The sequence below is a fragment of the Micromys minutus genome, assembly GCF_963924665.1.
Source record: "Micromys minutus genome assembly, chromosome: 28".
NCBI classification, from domain to species: Eukaryota; Metazoa; Chordata; class Mammalia; order Rodentia; family Muridae; genus Micromys; species Micromys minutus.
The window spans coordinates 8,559,805-8,571,727 of NC_137963.1; the positions used below are offsets into that span (position 1 = coordinate 8,559,805).

The window sequence follows — 11,923 nt, forward strand, 5'->3', positions numbered from 1 at the left end:
CTTTCCAGATTTGAATGCTTAGTCCTTGTGGAATAGAACTACAGGAGAAAGGTTTTAGATGGGATGTGGCTTTCGATTAGATATGCCTATACTACAGGAAATTTGGTAGGGGAAGCCAGTCTGTTGGGTTTTTTGGTTTCCAAACCCCAAGCCAGAGTGAACTTGGAACTCTCTCAATCTCACTCTCTCACTCTTTCTCTGTCTCTCTGTCTGTCTCTCTGTCTGTCTGTCTGTCTGTCTCTCTCTCTCTGTCTCTCTGTATCTCTCTCTGTCTCTCTCTTTCTCTCTGTCTCTCTATCAATCTTCCTCTCGGTTACAGAATAATGAGCTAATTAGGAAACTGTTGCCACATGGTAGTCTGTGTTCCACCATGCTTCATGTCCTGATGACAAAGGTCTAAATTTCTATACGTGTGAACAGACTGCTCTTAAATTCTTTCTTTAAAAACTTGTCCTGCTCATGATTGTCCTCACAGCAGTAGAACACAGCAACACTGCCAGAGAAAAGCAGGAACTGAGGGAAGCAAGAAAGATGGGCTAGAGGAACAAGGGTCACAGGATAAAATGAAGGAAAGAAAAAAAAAGGAAAAAAGGAAGGAAGGAAGAAAGGAAGGAAGGAAGAAAGGAAGGAAAAAACGAAATAGTTTGAGGCCTCCTGGGACAGCCCTTTCTTCTCCACTTGAGAGATAAGAGCAGGCCAGTGTGTGTGCTTAGAGCTGGTCTGGTTGGTAAAGAAAGTTCAAGGACAACCAGAGCTACAACTGAGTCCCAGTGTCAAAGTAACAAAATGTCTACTGAGCCTCATGACTTTATATCAAGCTGTGTAAAAAGATGGAAGAAGGAAAAATAGGATGTACAGCATTCTGCAATGATGTATATCTAAAAATCAACCTTCCAGTATACACAAACACACAGACCTCCCCATACATTTATCAAATGCACCTTCAGTCACATGAATCCTCCCCCACCCAAAGGAATCCACACAGAGGCATGCAAACACACACACACTCACTCATACACACACACACACACACACACACACACACACACACACACACTTCTTTTGACGGGTCAGAGAGGGTACAGGGCATCACATTCCCCATGCTCCACTTCCCTAAGCCTACAAGTAGGTCAAAGGTCTAAAGCCTACCATTGCCATTGGTGGAGGTCTTGGAGTTTCTGCCCTGGTCCCCCTCGTATTCAGAGGCATGTTTTTCTTCTTCCTTCTGCTGTAGGCTCTGCTTCCTCTTGGAAGTAGACAGGATCGGCATCTCTACTTTTACAGGTCGAGCTTGCTGCGCTAGGATGTCACTCAAGTCTGAACACAGGGCCCGGCCTCTGCGCCCTTCTTTGGGTGCAGCTCACTGGAAATGATGCTGACAGTAGAGCTCTTTAGCTTTAGAGTCCTGAAACCCCGCCCCTAGGAGGAGCTTTGGCCGGGCCCTGATAGGTCAGATGTTCAGGAAAGGGAGGTGCGGCCTCTTAGTCAAGCCAATTCAAAGAAGTCATGTGTGCTCTGTCTAGGCTCTATCAACTCTTTGTCTACTAAACTGGATCATTTGAATCAGAATGCCACATTCACCTTTGCTCTCTAACGTGTGTTATACACAATACAGAGTGGACACAATTTAATTTTGTCTATGATTGAATGATTTTCATTTGCCATAATGTTTCTCTATTCCCCCTCCATGTCTTACTTGTTGTGTGTGCACGTTTGTGTGTGTGAGAGAGTTGTGAGTGTACCCATGTGTACATGGCCCTATTAAATTTTTATGTGGCCTTTGTCAGTGGCCCTATTACTTCCTACCTGTTAACCTACACGTTTGTTTTTGAACCCTCCGGGTGTGTTTGTGTGTGTGTAACTCTGTCTCCCTGAGCTATGCTGAGTTTTCCCTTAAATTTTGGCAATGCCAGCTGAAGGCCTTTTGACTTGTCAAAGGTGTGGGTATTGTGTGGGATTAAGTCTGGAGACCCTAATCTTTGCATTGAATGGATTCTTGCATTAGAAAAGAGCTTCAAGGCCACCCAGCTGTACCAGGGAATCAAAGCTGGACTTTTAATAAGAATGGCACTGGAACTTTACAGATTTGCATGCTTAGTCCTTGTGGAATAGAACTACAGGAGAAAGGTTTTTGATGGGATGTGGCTTTAGATTAGATATGCCTATACTACAGGAAATTTGGTAGGGGAAGCCAGTCTGTTGGGTTTTTTGGTTTCCAAACCCCAAGCCAGAGTGACCTTGGAACTCTCTCAATCTCACTCTCTTACTCTTTCTCTGTCTCTCTGTCTGTCTTTCGGTCTGTCTGTCTGTCTGTCTCTCTCTCTCCCTCTCTTCCTCTTGGTTACAGAATAATCAGCTAATTAGGAAACTGTTAGATCATGGTAGTCTGTGTTCCACCATGCTTCATGCCCCGATGAAAAAGGTCTAAATTTCTATACATGTGAACAGACTGTTCTTAAATTCTTTCTATAAAAACTTGTCCTGCTCATGGTTGTCCTCACAGCAGTAGAACACAGCAACACTGCCAGAGAAAAGCAGGAACTGAGGGAAGCAAGAAAGATGGGCTAGAGAAACAAGGGTCACAGGATAAAATGAAGGAAGGAAAAAAGGAAGGAAAAAAGGGAGGAAAGAAGGAAGAAAGGAAGGAAGAAAGGAAGGAAGGAAGGAAAAAATGAAATAGTTGAGTTCTCCCGGGACAGCCCTTTCTTCTCTGCCTTGAGAGATAAGAGCAGGCCAGTGTGTGCTTAGAGCTGGTCTGGTTGGTAAAGAAAGTTCAAGGACAACCAGAGCTACAACTGAGTCCCAGTGTCAAAGTAACAAAATGTCTACTGAGCCTCATGACCTTACATCAAGCTGTTTAAAAAGATGGAAGAAGGAAAAATAGGATGTACAGCATTCTGCAATGATGTATATCTATAAATCAACCTTCCAGTATACACAAACACACAGACCTCCCCATACATTTATCAAATGCACCTTCAGTCACATGAATCCTCCCCCAGCCAAAGGAATACACACAGAGGCATGCAAACACACACACACTCACTCATACACACACACAAAGAAATACACAAACATGCACACACAAACACACACACACACACAAAGAAGATAAGAAGGAGAGTCAATAGATTAATTTCTAATTATTCCACACCAGAATAATATCCAGTATCCTGGGTAGTTTATGAACAGACAAATTGACAGCACATGACCAGCTGGTAGATCTATTCAATCTTTATTAAAATAGAGAAAACCATAAGGAAGCATTACAAGAGAAGATTCCACTAAGAGGGAACTTCAAACTGGATCAAAATCTTAACAGTCCTAGGTTTAGGGTACTGAATGGATGAAATCTGTGAGACAATAAGTCTACTGAAGGTCGAGCTGTGTCCTATGTCCACCAGCACAGGAAAACTAGAAGAGTTCCAGGTCCTGCTTGCAAATCTGTGGTAAAGGCTGGACTCCAGGCAGTCCTTGAGTGCTCATCAGAAGGAAAGGATGGCAGTTCTATGGCAGGGAATGAATCCCAGTTTTCCGGTACCCAGAGAACACATGGGGCACTGGGCATGTGGAAGGCCCAAGAACAGAGCTGGGCCACCCTGGAAAACCAAGCTGATGTGCTGTGCTGGCCAGTGGCTTCTCTGGCAGTTCCATACTCAGTTGGTAGAAGAGAACTTGTCCCAAAGGGGAGGATTGTGTCTGTACAATACCCAAGCAGGATTTTGCTGATGAGATCTAGAGTTGGTCCTTTCCCAAATGGTCCACTTCTCCTAAAGGGCAGAGTTAGTGTCCACACGATCAGTGAAAGCTTCCACAGTCCAAGGTCCTCAGGGAGGCCTCCCAGGTTGTCTTCCAAGTCAGGCCTTATGTCTTTGACCGGAGAGACAACGTGGGGCTCTAGGTTGAGTTCCTCTGGAGTGGCAGATGGTTTGGTGCTTGCTCACTGTGAACTCAAGGCCTGTAGGCTGGTGGGCTGAGGCACGGATGCTTCTTGGAAGACTGGAAGAGTTGGGAGATATGGACTCGCTTGGGCTGTGTACCAGTTGTCCGGCCTGGGACTGGAGAGTGAGGAGGGTGTGGGCACTTTGCCAGGGTCAGCAGTGAAGGAAAGCCCTTGGGACCAGGCATAGGTGGACAGGCTGTCCTGGGCTGCCAAGATGGACTTGACAGTGTGAAGCGCCCAGTGCAGAGCTGCTCCCGCGTGAGTCAGCTGCCAGGAGAGCCAGGCGCGCTGGGAGACAGTGGGCTCCCTGCTGCTTGAAGGCACAGGCAAGAAGGCACCTCCTGGGCTTTGCAGGTCGTCCAGGGCCACCTGCAAGCCACCCAGGTTGGTGAAGCCTCTGGACATGAGCAGGGAGAAAGTCGGGGCTGAGCAGGCTTCAGGAGAAGACTTTCTGCGCCTCTTGGCAGAGCTGGATGGAGCACCACAGCTGTCTCCAGAGCGCCTGCGCTCCACACTCCTCACAGCACATCTGAGCTGGGGCCTTTGGTCCTCTCCATGCAGTTTTGCTCTCGAGGAATCTGTGGGAGAGACAGTGGGTTTTACACGTTTTGCAAACTGATTTTACTAAGCAGCCTCCCCAGCCCTAAATCCCTCCCAGAGTGTGTCTTCAGATTCGGTGGCCAAGCAGGGCACTTCCATAATAGCCTCTCCAAGGCTCTTTAGGACACGAAGCCCCATCTTGCCAGTCAACACCAGCTGTGTCCTGTCCAGGGTTTGCTTATTAGCTCCCAGGGCTCTTGAGCCTTGAGCCCGCTTCTTCCAAACCCAGACCTACCTCTCCTCTGGCTGGATCCAGGCTTGTCCCTTCCTCTCGTTCTGGAGGGAGATGGTCTGGCCCTCCTGCGCTCTTCTGGCTCACAACTTCTCCTGTGGACTCCACAGGAGGAGACAGCCCGGCTTTGCCCAGATCGCCTCTGACTCCAGAACTTAGGCTCCCGTCTTGGACAGGTCTTCTCTGTGGGGAGAAGAGCTGATTGGTGACAAGTCCCCAACCTTACTCAAGAAAGCCTGAGATAAGGCACCAGAAGGAAAAGCTCCTCCAAGGCCTTAAAGGCCCAGGCCGTCCCCAACTACTTCTCTATTCACAGTTTTCTCTTTGCCTATGGCCAAAGAATGACTGTGCCTACTCTGGGTGTTCGCAGCATCGCTCAGCAATCTCTCCAAAGCATGTAAACCATTCCAAGGAAACACAGTTGACACAGCCTTGGGCAATATACAAGTGCGGTGGCACGCACCCGCGCGAGCACACACACACACACACACACACACACACACACACACACACACACTTCTTTTGACGGGTCAGAGAGGGTGCAGGGCATCACATTCCCCATGCTCCACTTCCCTAAGCCTACAAGTAGGTCAAAGGTCTAAAGCCTACCATTGCCATTGGTGGAGGTCTTGGAGTTTCTGCCCTGGTTCCCCTCGTATTCAGAGGCATGTTTTTCTTCTTCCTTCTGCTGTAGGCTCTGCTTCCTCTTGGAAGTAGACAGGATCGGCATCTCTACTTTTACAGGTCGAGCTTGCTGCGCTAGGATGTCACTCAAGTCTGAACACAGGGCCCGGCCTCTGCGCCCTTCTTTGGGTGCAGCTCACTGGAAATGATGCTGACAGTAGAGATGTTTGGCTTTAGAGTCCTGAAACCCCACCCCTAGGAGGAGCTTTGGCCGGGCCCTGATAGGTCAGATGTTCAGGAAGGGGCGGTGCAGCCTCTTAGTCACATCAATTCAAAGAAGTCATGTGTGCTCTGTCTAGGCTCTATCAACTCTTTGTCTACTAAACTGGATCATTTGAATCTGAAAGCCACATTCACCTTTGCTCTCTAACCTGTGTTATACACAATACAGAGTCGACACAATTTAATTTTGTGTATGATTGAATGATTTTCATTTGCCATAATGTTTCTCTATTCCCCCTCCAGGTCTCACTTGTTGTGTGTGCACGTTTGTGCGTGTGAGAGGGTTGTGAGTGTACCCATGTGTACATGGCCCTATTAAATTTTTATATGGCCTTTGTCAGTGGCCCTATTACTTCCTACCTGTTAACATACATGTTTGTTTTTGAAACCTCCGGGTGTGTTTGTGTGTTTGTTTGTGTGTAACTCTGTCTCCCTGAGCTATGCTGAGTTTTCCCTAAAATTTTGGCAATGCCAACTGAAGGGCTTTTGACTTGTCAAAGGTGTGGTGATTGTGTGGGATCAACTCTGGAGACTCTAATCTTTGCATTGAATGGATTCTTGCATTAGAAAAGAGCTTCAAGGCCACCCAGCTGTACCAGGAAATCAAAGCTGGACTTTTAATAAGAATGGCACTGCAACTTTCCAGATTTGAATGTTTAGTCCTTGTGGAATAGAACTACAGGAGAAAGGTTTTAGATGGGATGTGGCTTTCGATTAGATATGCCTATACTACAGGAAATTTGGTAGGGGAAGCCAGTCTGTTGGGTTTTTTGGTTTCCAAACCCCAAGCCAGAGTGAACTTGGAACTCTCTCAATCTCACTCTCTCACTCTTTCTCTGTCTCTCTGTCTGTCTCTCTGTCTGTCTGTCTGTCTGTCTCTCTCTCTCTGTCTCTCTGTATCTCTCTCTCTCTCTCTCTTTCTCTCTGTCTCTCTATCAATCTTCCTCTCGGTTACAGAATAATCAGCTAATTAGGAAACTGTTGCCACATGGTAGTCTGTGTTCCACCATGCTTCATGTCCTGATGACAAAGGTCTAAATTTCTATACGTGTGAACAGACTGCTCTTAAATTCTTTCTTTAAAAACTTGTCCTGCTCATGATTGTCCTCACAGCAGTAGAACACAGCAACACTGCCAGAGAAAAGCAGGAACTGAGGGAAGCAAGAAAGATGGGCTAGAGGAACAAGGGTCACAGGATAAAATGAAGGAAAGAAAAAAGGAAGGAAAAAAGGAAGGAAAGAAGGAAGGAAGGAAGAAAGGAAGGAAGGAAGAAAGGAAGGAAAAAATGAAATAGTTGGAGGTCTCCCGGGACAGCCCTTTCTTCTCCACTTGAGAGATAAGAGCAGGCCAGTGTGTGTGCTTAGAGCTGGTCTGGTTGGTAAAGAAAGTTCAAGGACAACCAGAGCTACAACTGAGTCCCAGTGTCAAAGTAACAAAATGTCTACTGAGCCTCATGACTTTATATCAAGCTGTGTAAAAAGATGGAAGAAGGAAAAATAGGATGTACAGCATTCTGCAATGATGTATATCTAAAAATCAACCTTCCAGTATACACAAACACACAGACCTCCCCATACATTTATCAAATGCACCTTCAGTCACATGAATCCTCCCCCACCCAAAGGAATACACACAGAGGCATGCAAACACACACACACTCACTCATACACACACACACACACACACACACACACACACACACAAACACACACACACACACACACACAAAAGAATTTAAGACAGAGAGTCAATAGATTAACTTCTAATTATTCCACTCCAGAATAATGTCCAGGATCGTGGATAGTTTAAGGACAGACAAATTGACAGCACATGAAGAGCTGGTAGATCAATTCAATCTTTATTAAAATAGAGAAAACCATAAGGAAGCATTACAAGAGAAGATTCGACTAAGAGGGAACTTTAAACTGGATCAAAATCTTAACAGTCCTAGGTTTAGGGTACTGAAGGGATGAAATCTGTGAGACAATAAGTCTACTGAAGGTCGAGCTGTGTCCTATGTCCACCAGCACAGGAAAACTAGAAGAGTTCCAGGTCCTGCTTGCAAATCTGTGGTAAAGGCTGGACTCCAGGCAGTCCTTGAGTGCTCATCAGAAGGAAAGGATGGCAGTTCTATGGCAGGGAATGAAACCCAGTTTTCCGGTACCAAGAGAACACATGGGGCACTGGGCATGTGGAAGGCCCAAGAACAGAGCTGGGCCACCCTGGAAAACCAAGCTGATGTGCTGTGCTGGCCAGTGGCTTCTCTGGCAGTTCCATACTCAGTTGGTAGAAGAGAACTTGTCCCAATGGGGATGATTGTGTCTGTACAATACCCAAGCAGGATTTTGCTGATGAGATCTAGAGTTGGTCCTTTCCCAAATGGTCCACTTCTCCTAAAGGGCAGAGTTAGTGTCCATACGATCAGTGAAAGCTTCCACAGTCCAAGGTCCTCAGGGAGGCCTCCCAGGTTGTCTTCCAAGTCAGGCCTTATGTCTTTGACCGGAGAGACAACGTGGGGCTCTAGGTTGAGTTCCTCCGGAGTGGCAGATGGTTTGGTGCTTGCTCACTGTGAACTCAAGGCCTGTAGGCTGGTGGGCTGAGGCACGGATGCTTCTTGGAAGACTGGAAGAGTTGGGAGATATGGACTCGCTTGGGCTGTGTACCAGTTGTCCGGCCTGGGACTGGAGAGAGAGGAGGGTGTGGGCACTTTGCCAGGGTCAGCAGTGAAGGAAAGCCCTTGGGACCAGGCATAGGTGGACAGGCTGTCCTGGGCTGCCAAGATGGACTTGACAGTGTGAAGCGCCCAGTGCAGAGCTGCTCCCGCGTGAGTCAGCTGCCAGGAGAGCCAGGCGCGCTGGGAGACAGTGGGCTCCCTGCTGCTTGAAGGCACAGGCAAGAAGGCACCTCCTGGGCTTTGCAGGTCGTCCAGGGCCACCTGCAAGCCACCCAGGTTGGTGAAGCCTCTGGACATGAGCAGGGAGAAAGTCGGGGCTGAGCAGGCTTCAGGAGAAGACTTTCTGCGCCTCTTGGCCGAGCTGGATGGAGCACCACAGCTGTCTCCAGAGCGCCTGCGCTTCACACTCCTCACAGCACATCTGAGCTGGGGCCTTTGGTCCTCTCCATGCAGTTTTGCTCTCGAGGAATCTGTGGGAGAGACAGTGGGTTTTACACGTTTTGCAAACTGATTTTACTAAGCAGCCTCCCCAGCCCTAAATCCCTCCCAGAGTGTGTCTTCAGATTCGGTGGCCAAGCAGGGCACTTCCATAATAGCCTCTCCAAGGCTCTTTAGGACACGAAGCCCCATCTTGCCAGTCAACACCAGCTGTGTCCTGTCCAGGGTTTGCTTATTAGCTCCCAGGGCTCTTGAGCCTTGAGCCCGCTTCTTCCAAACCCAGACCTACCTCTCCTCTGGCTGGATCCAGGCTTGTCCCTTCCTCTCGTTCTAGAGGGAGATGGTCTGGCCATCCTGCGCTCTTCTGGCTCACAACTTCTCCTGTGGACTCCACAGGAGGAGACAGCCCGGCTTTGCCCAGATCGCCTCTGACTCGAGAACTTAGGCTCCCGTCTTGGACAGGTCTTCTCTGTGGGGAGAAGAGCTGATTGGTGACAAGTCCCCAACCTTACTCAAGAAAGCCTGAGATAAGGCACCAGAAGGAAAAGCTCCTCCAAGGCCTTAAAGGCCCAGGCCGTCCCCAACTACTTCTCTATTCACAGTTTTCTCTTTGCCTATGGCCAAAGAATGACTGTGCCTACTCTGGGTGTTCGCAGCATCGCTCAGCAATCTCTCCAAAGCATGTAAACCATTCCAAGGAAACACAGTTGACACAGCCTTGGGCAATATACAAAGCGCTTGCACGCATGCGCGCTAACACACACACACACACACACACACACACACACACACACACACACACACACACTTCTTTTGACGGGTCAGAGAGGGTACAGGGCATCACATTCCCCATGCTCCACTTCCCTAAGCCTACAAGTAGGTCAAAGGTCTAAAGCCTACCATTGCCATTGGTGGAGGTCTTGGAGTTTCTGCCCTGGTCCCCCTCGTATTCAGAGGCATGTTTTTCTTCTTCCTTCTGCTGTAGGCTCTGCTTCCTCTTGGAAGTAGACAGGATCGGCATCTCTACTTTTACAGGTCGAGCTTGCTGCGCTAGGATGTCACTCAAGTCTGAACACAGGGCCCGGCCTCTGCGCCCTTCTTTGGGTGCAGCTCACTGGAAATGATGCTGACAGTAGAGCTCTTTAGCTTTAGAGTCCTGAAACCCCGCCCCTAGGAGGAGCTTTGGCCGGGCCCTGATAGGTCAGATGTTCAGGAAAGGGAGGTGCGGCCTCTTAGTCAAGCCAATTCAAAGAAGTCATGTGTGCTCTGTCTAGGCTCTATCAACTCTTTGTCTACTAAACTGGATCATTTGAATCAGAATGCCACATTCACCTTTGTTCTCTAACGTGTGTTATACACAATACAGAGTGGACACAATTTAATTTTGTCTATGATTGAATGATTTTCATTTGCCATAATGTTTCTCTATTCCCCCTCCAGGTCTTACTTGTTGTGTGTGCACGTTTGTGTGTGTGAGAGAGTTGTGAGTGTACCCATGTGTACATGGCCCTATTAAATTTTTATGTGGCCTTTGTCAGTGGCCCTATTACTTCCTACCTGTTAACCTACACGTTTGTTTTTGAACCCTCCGGGTGTGTTTGTGTGTGTGTAACTCTGTCTCCCTGAGCTATGCTGAGTTTTCCCTTAAATTTTGGCAATGCCAGCTGAAGGCCTTTTGACTTGTCAAAGGTGTGGGTATTGTGTGGGATTAAGTCTGGAGACCCTAATCTTTGCATTGAATGGATTCTTGCATTAGAAAAGAGCTTCAAGGCCACCCAGCTGTACCAGGGAATCAAAGCTGGACTTTTAATAAGAATGGCACTGGAACTTTACAGATTTGCATGCTTAGTCCTTGTGGAATAGAACTACAGGAGAAAGGTTTTTGATGGGATGTGGCTTTAGATTAGATATGCCTATACTACAGGAAATTTGGTAGGGGAAGCCAGTCTGTTGGGTTTTTTGGTTTCCAAACCCCAAGCCAGAGTGACCTTGGAACTCTCTCAATCTCACTCTCTTACTCTTTCTCTGTCTCTCTGTCTGTCTTTCGGTCTGTCTGTCTGTCTGTCTCTCTCTCTCCCTCTCTTCCTCTTGGTTACAGAATAATCAGCTAATTAGGAAACTGTTAGATCATGGTAGTCTCTGTTCCACCATGCTTCATGCCCCGATGAAAAAGGTCTAAATTTCTATACATGTGAACAGACTGTTCTTAAATTCTTTCTATAAAAACTTGTCCTGCTCATGGTTGTCCTCACAGCAGTAGAACACAGCAACACTGCCAGAGAAAAGCAGGAACTGAGGGAAGCAAGAAAGATGGGCTAGAGAAACAAGGGTCACAGGATAAAATGAAGGAAGGAAAAAAGGAAGGAAAAAAGGGAGGAAAGAAGGAAGAAAGGAAGGAAGAAAGGAAGGAAGGAAGGAAAAAATGAAATAGTTGAGTTCTCCCGGGACAGCCCTTTCTTCTCTGCCTTGAGAGATAAGAGCAGGCCAGTGTGTGCTTAGAGCTGGTCTGGTTGGTAAAGAAAGTTCAAGGACAACCAGAGCTACAACTGAGTCCCAGTGTCAAAGTAACAAAATGTCTACTGAGCCTCATGACCTTACATCAAGCTGTTTAAAAAGATGGAAGAAGGAAAAATAGGATGTACAGCATTCTGCAATGATGTATATCTATAAATCAACCTTCCAGTATACACAAACACACAGACCTCCCCATACATTTATCAAATGCACCTTCAGTCACATGAATCCTCCCCCAGCCAAAGGAATACACACAGAGGCATGCAAACACACACACACTCACTCATACACACACACAAAGAAATACACAAACATGCACACACAAACACACACACACACACAAAGAAGATAAGAAGGAGAGTCAATAGATTAATTTCTAATTATTCCACACCAGAATAATATCCAGTATCCTGGGTAGTTTATGAACAGACAAATTGACAGCACATGACCAGCTGGTAGATCTATTCAATCTTTATTAAAATAGAGAAAACCATAAGGAAGCATTACAAGAGAAGATTCCACTAAGAGGGAACTTCAAACTGGATCAAAATCTTAACAGTCCTAGGTTTAGGGTACTGAATGGATGAAATCTGTGAGACAATAAGTCTACTGAAGG

At 47.0% G+C, this 11,923-nt stretch overlaps 1 protein-coding gene across 1 annotated transcript; it reads right to left on the bottom strand.

The window, feature by feature from the left end:
• Positions 1-8,244: 8,244 nt before the first annotated feature.
• Positions 8,245-9,814, bottom strand: LOC308438684 (uncharacterized protein; the record flags this gene model as incomplete). The annotated part of the gene is made up of 3 exons (XM_080940163.1): positions 8,245-8,825; positions 9,083-9,262; positions 9,694-9,814. 3 exons carry the CDS (start codon positions 9,812-9,814, stop codon positions 8,245-8,247), a joined length of 882 nt encoding a protein of 293 aa, XP_080796289.1.
• Positions 9,815-11,923: the final 2,109 nt, after the last annotated feature.